At 49.6% G+C, this 6,148-nt stretch overlaps 1 protein-coding gene across 1 annotated transcript; it reads right to left on the reverse strand.

The window, feature by feature from the left end:
- Window positions 1-391: 391 nt before the first annotated feature.
- manf (mesencephalic astrocyte-derived neurotrophic factor) lies at window positions 392-4,854 on the reverse strand. Its single transcript, XM_086200462.1, has 4 exons — window positions 4,640-4,854; window positions 2,633-2,760; window positions 2,326-2,467; window positions 392-2,122 (listed from the first exon to the last, which is right to left on the reverse strand). Exons 1-4 carry the CDS (start codon window positions 4,725-4,727, stop codon window positions 1,938-1,940), a joined length of 543 nt encoding a protein of 180 aa, XP_086056588.1. The 5' UTR covers window positions 4,728-4,854; the 3' UTR covers window positions 392-1,937.
- Between the last annotated feature and the right edge of the window lie 1,294 nt (window positions 4,855-6,148).

Consider the following 6,148-nt stretch of genomic DNA (forward strand, 5'->3'; position numbering starts at 1 on the left):
ACATAGAAGTTGGGACACTCAGACTTAAGAGTCCTCTTGTGAAGGTCTCCGTCAACAATTCTGCAAAACCAGTATTTTACTGGCAAAATCAGAAGTAGAAGTACATGCTCCACACACTTGAGTACTTCATAGTTGACCCTCCAGCTGCTGCTCATACAGGCCTCTTGAATTTGGCAGTAAAAGTACTTCTACCTCTTCAGGGTTTTCGTTCAAATCTTTTTCCAAGTAACTCAGGGGTTCAGGTCAATGGAGTCACAACATGAAACCCTTCCTTTGTAGCGTCGTGTAGGGTATCAGCAACATCCTGCAGGTCTCTGCAGCCACTGGGCGGCACTACAGCCCCCCCCCCCCCCCCCCCCCCCCATGCAAGGGACACCAGAAGTTTTCACGTTTTATTGGAAAAGTAGAATAGTACAGTAGTACGAAAGGACAACCCCCGCCAGCAGCATCTCTGGTCCCAGCACTGACGCTCACACCTCCTCCCCCACAGACGCCAGCGGCGCCACTCACATGAACTCAGTTTCTCATCAAAATCCTTTATTTGTAGAAGTCAGCGTTCCTCTTAATGACCCTGACGGAGGTCAACCAACCAAACATGGAAAACATTCATTGCTAATTAGAAATTAAAGGCAAATCTTAAAAAAACAAAATAAATAGCTAAATGTTGGACGCCACCTTCAACTCTCAGCGAGAACGTCATCGGTTCTCCCCTTTTCTGGATGATGAGGGTTCACTCGTTCTGCAGGTTTCCATGAGGTCATGAAGAACTTCATGCAGCACGCATCACAACCACGCCGGGGACTTGACATGCTCATGATTGGGTGGAGGAGGTATTTCGGATGGAGCCATGCTAAGCTAACTGGCTGCCAGTACAGACTGGTGTGTGCAGACCAAACATGGAGGAGTTTTCAATCAGATTAGAACTTTAGACAACCAGCACTTCAAAAGTCACCTTGTTGTCATGGCAACAGACAAGACAACTCATGAGTTCAATTTGTCCAAATCACCATCATGATGTCATTTCAGCACAATTTTGATGAATTTATTAGTTCAATCAGTCAAATCTACAATGATGATGTCATGATTCAGGCACCACCGCTGTGGTGCTGGTGGTGAGCCCCGCCCTCTCTACTGTGGAGGAGGACGACCACTCTTGGGTTCGTTACTGGCGCTGATTCACGTTCATCTGGAAACTGGCTTCAGGTGAGGTCTGAAGGCTTTGGCGCCCTGCTCCGTCTCCATGAGGGTCAGCAGTCACCAGCACTCATCCATCATGGAGGCGACTGACGCCCTCGGGGACGCTCTCAGGATGTCCCTCAGGTCCGACATACACTACAAGATTTGGCTCGTGAATATAAACAGTAGGTGGCGCCAGTTCTCCAGGATGAGATGATGTCACAAGACAAAGGTCGAGGTCTCAACAGGCAGATGATCTTTGTTGATGCGAAGATTTCCAGTGTTTTTCTTCTGTCAACCAATCTGAAGACATGTTGACAGTATCAGGTGCTGAGGGACATGTCCCCGCTGCTGGTGTCCTCCAGAAACATGTCAGCAACTGACTGGAATCTTCAAACCGTTGACACTTCCGACGTTGGACGTCTTTGTCCCCTGGCGTTGTGTGAAGACCGTCTGCTGTTGAATGTGATGTGTTTTCATTTCACTTTAACTCCCCGAGATCGATGGAAACTAGTCAGGTGACGTTTGAACTGGCAGGTGTTGACAGCCAACACAAATGGCGTCTGATCGAAGCTAAGGGCCCGAATGTGGGAGACGCCCCGGCCGTGTCTGAGCGAGGTGCGGCTGGCCGCTGGAAGTGAGATTTAAACTAGCGTCTCTACAGATGGTCGTTCACCGAGGAACCGGAAAGACCAGCGTGACAGATCTGTCCTCCTGGCGGGTCCAAGTCAAGTCCAGAGGTTCGGGGTGCTGGGTCCTCGTTACAGTTCTGTCCGTGCTTTGGCGGCGGCCGGGGCGTACTTGGGCATGAGCTCAGTGATTTTGCGAATGAAGTCGGACTTTTCAGCGCAGCCTTTACAGGACTCGCCCCACTCCTCCAGAACCTTCTTCAGGTCCTTGACTTTGAGCTTCTTTAGGTCAACGGTGCTCAGGTCCAGCTGCTTGTCTGTGGGACACAAGACAGGAAGCAGTCAGGTTAGCAGCCCTTCCTGCCACCACCCACTCCTCTTCTGATGGGTTGCCCACCTGTGCTCCAGGTCAGTGGGTGGCCTCATGTAGCCCCTGGCATCACAACTGGTCTAACAACATGACAGTGGCGACGCAGGCCCGTGGACTGACCTGAGCCAGGCTCATCTGAGGTGGACCTACCGTATTTGAGCTCACAGATCTGACTGTCCTTCTTCTTTAGTTTCTCACAGATCTTCACCACAGGGACATGGAAGCTGAGAGGCTTGGACACCTCATTGATGATCTTGGTGGCAGCATCAGTTGTGGCTCCGATGTAGTAACACTGGTGAGAGAACACACACACACGCACGCACGCACGTACACACGTCACCAAGAAGCAGAACAGACACACTGCCATCTTCACTCTTGAAACATGGTGTCTGGATCTGTGTCACCAGAAAAAGTGCCGTCAGAACACGAAGAGCGGCGAGGCCACTCATTCACTTACAAAGCGGTTTTCTTTGCCTTTGGTGTCTTTGCAGCTCTTCAAGAGCGCCTTCTCGATGTCGGCGCTGGTGAACATCACGTTGTTGTCCTGCAGTGACTGATAGAACTTCCCAAGGAAGGTCACACACACTGAAACACAGACAGGAAGTTGCAGCGGTTATGAGGAATGTAGTACCCTATAATGTCATCATTTCCTGAAAATGTAGTAAAATTTGCACTTAACTCCATTGAAAATATAATAAAACCCAACAATATCATACCTTCTTATATTACTGGGTTTTATTACATTTTCAGGAGTTATTACATCATAGTGTGCTACAGGGAACATGATTGTGAGCTGCTGATGACATCATGATGATGGCATTGCTTCAGATAAACTAGCCAGCATCTTCACAATGGTATCATCACCAGACAGAGTGACAAAGCTTGAATGCAAACATTTCAAACCGCAAAGCCTGATGGGAAACACCAAACGGATGGACTTAGGCAAATACATTTGACAGAAAGTCTTAATTTGCATATTAAGACTTATAATGTCAGAAGCGTCACATACACAGGAAGTGAGTGTCGGTTGAGGATAAAAGCCGTCGCCGTCTGGGACACGTCTTGTTTAGATTTTCTTTTTTATTTCAATGAAGACAAAGACAAACATCAGAAATCTCCACATGAAGGACAGTGTGTGCATCTATCACAAACAGCTTTTCACATCTGTGGTGAAGACCTTAGCGTCGCTCTGAGTTCAAAATGCTGACGGCACTTTGAAAAAGACCCATGCTAGTTAGCTTAGCACAATGGCTGGTAGTGGGTGGGAAGTGTTAGCATCAGCTAGCTCAGGTTCAGGATGCTGGTTAGCTTAGCACAATGTCTGGTAGTGGGTGGAAATGTTAGCATCAGCTAGCTCAGGTCCAGGCTAGTTAGCTTAGCACAATAGCTGGTAGTGGGTGGGAAGTGTTAGCATCAGCTAGCTCAGGTCCAGGATGCTGGTGTGTCCAGCAGGAATCCTCCTCCTCCTCATCATCAGTAGCAGCAGTCGCTCTTCTAGTCCTCAACAAACCTTTGGTTCTGTTGACCCAAGTTCCAGTGGAGCTTTGGAGGTGCTGCGTCAAATCACTGCTCCCAGTCAGGAAAGTAGTTCCGGCTACGTGTCTGATTCTACCTCTACAACGTCTCCTCATGTTAAACTGGTATTCATCACCAAAGTTACACACAACCCTCCTGATATTAATGCAGGCAGAGAGGGAGTTACGCTAACACTTCCCACCCACTACCAGTCACTGTGCTAAGCTAACTAGCCTGGGTCTGAGCTCCCTAGAAGGGGCTGTCCTCCTGCGTCTCCAGGGACAATACAGAGTAAAAGACTTTCCCACAACTGGGCGTGTCCCTTTACCACGATGAAAAAACAGACTCCAAATCGCAGCGAGTCCTCAAGAGAATCAAACGCGTGACAACAGTTGAACCCGACCAGCCTCAGTCCTTAGAAGTCGTCATAGCGACCAAGAGGTGCTGCCCCGCGGCACAACAGTCCTCACCTTTACATGAAGGCAGAACAAGTCGTTACCACGTCAATCCACCTGAGTCGTTCTACACACAGAAGAAGCAGCTGTGACGTCACAACTGTGGAATCAGAGCCACTTAATGATGTCAGGTGAGTTTAAAAGTCACGTCATCAACTTCCTCTCAACATGAACAAGCATTCCGCGATTTTACGTATCGACAAACAAATAGTCCCCGTCACGGATTCCTCGCGGCAAGTGAACTACAATCACGTGGACGGTACTTCTGATCGATCAGTTTGATTACTCGCGTTACTAAGGGTCCCTCTAATCCTCTCTGATTCTAGGCTCCGGTGCTTGGCTGCAGTCTACCGTTCCTCCGTCGTTCGTTCCGGAGCTCCGCGAACGAGCAGCTGATCTGATCCGGTTCATCGCGGAGCCTCGTGGAGGTTCTGGGTTTGTGCGGGCGATGAAGCGAGTTAACGAGCAGCTAGCCTCAGCTAGCGGCCAATTACCGTCACACTCTCCGTCCCTCAGGGCCTCCACCGGTACCGGTACCAGCGCCAGCGCCACCGCCACCGCCAGTCCGCTGACACACAGCATGTCTCCGGGGTCCTCCGCTGGATGATTCACCGCTGACCGAACAACCGTGAGCTTCGCCGCCTCGGTGATATTCGTCGGAGCCACAGACGCCGGCGACAGAGCGCCAGTTCCCGGTGCCACGTCACAATATGGCGCGCCCTCATTGGTCAAGCTGTCCCACTCTCGCGCCGACCTCCACGCACTTGTCTCTGATTGGACGGTCACGGAACATTTTGGGTACAGCGTCCAGTTGGCGCCGTCTGATTGGACGAGACGCTTCAGTGTCGTCATGCTGCGTTCATGACAATAGGAATCCGCTAAGACGGCGGATGAAGGACGTTATACACGTGAACGACGTACGGGACACAAAATCAACTGATTTATTAAACAGAATAAGAACATTTATGAGCTAAAAAATACCGGAAACCGAACACATGTATTTGTGAATATTCTCAGACCTCCAGGTCATCGTAATTCTCAAAATGATCAGACTGGACTCCCCTCTTGTATGTGACAGGAAGTTACAAGAGCGGAGTCCAGTTGCCTAGTTTGATCATTCTTGAGAACCCGAACACAGTTTCGCTAAAAGGTAGATTTGCGGTTCTGTGTGTGTGTGTGTGTGTGTGTGTGTGTGTGTGTGTGTGTGTGTGTGTGTACGTCACATTTGGTTTGAGGACACGCAAGTATACAAATTTGGTAAATAAAAGCAGAGATCCGCTGTGGCGTCACAAACTGCAACGAAATTATAAGGAAATAATAATAACGAGCAAACATAACACGGTCTTCGCTCCGGGCTCAGGCCCAAATAATCACGTCACGAATCGGATTGCAGATTTTTTTTTCCTAGCAAACAGAAAAAATCACGTTTGGGATCTTCAACTCTAACGTCTGTAACGTTTACAGCACATTTCCCGCGAGACTTCAGGAGACATCGGGCCCTTTGTCAGCGGTGATGAGCCTTTGCATGATGGTTAGAATGTTGTCCGACCTGCTCCCCGTTTCTGGGTGGAGCGCGGAAGCGGCACCATTTGCTCTGAATTTCTATTGGCTCACAATCTGGCCCCGCCCAGCAGGACGTCACTAGGCAACTTCCTGCCCTTGATTATTCAAATTAACTTTTACAACTGTCAGACTCCAAATGACTTCTGATCACATCACCGATATTCACTGCTGAATGCTGAGATCCACCAACATTCCATCCCTCCATCATCCATCCCTCCATCATCCATCCATCCTTCCATCCATCCATCCATCATCCATCTATCCATCCTTCCATCCATCCTTCCATCATCCCTCCATCATCCCTCCATGTTCCCCCTCTCCTCCTGTTGAGGGTGGTGGGGGTGGAGCCTATCCCAGCAGCCTTCCCCCTGGACAGGTCACCAGTCCATGGCAGGGCCAACACATAGAGACAGACAACCATTGGCTCTCCCAGCCACGCC

The sequence above is a fragment of the Aulostomus chinensis genome, chromosome 3 (assembly GCF_037954235.1).
Source record: "Aulostomus chinensis isolate RoL2024-O1b breed Wild chromosome 3, RoL_Achi_v1.0, whole genome shotgun sequence".
Lineage (NCBI taxonomy): Eukaryota > Metazoa > Chordata > Actinopteri > Syngnathiformes > Aulostomidae > Aulostomus > Aulostomus chinensis.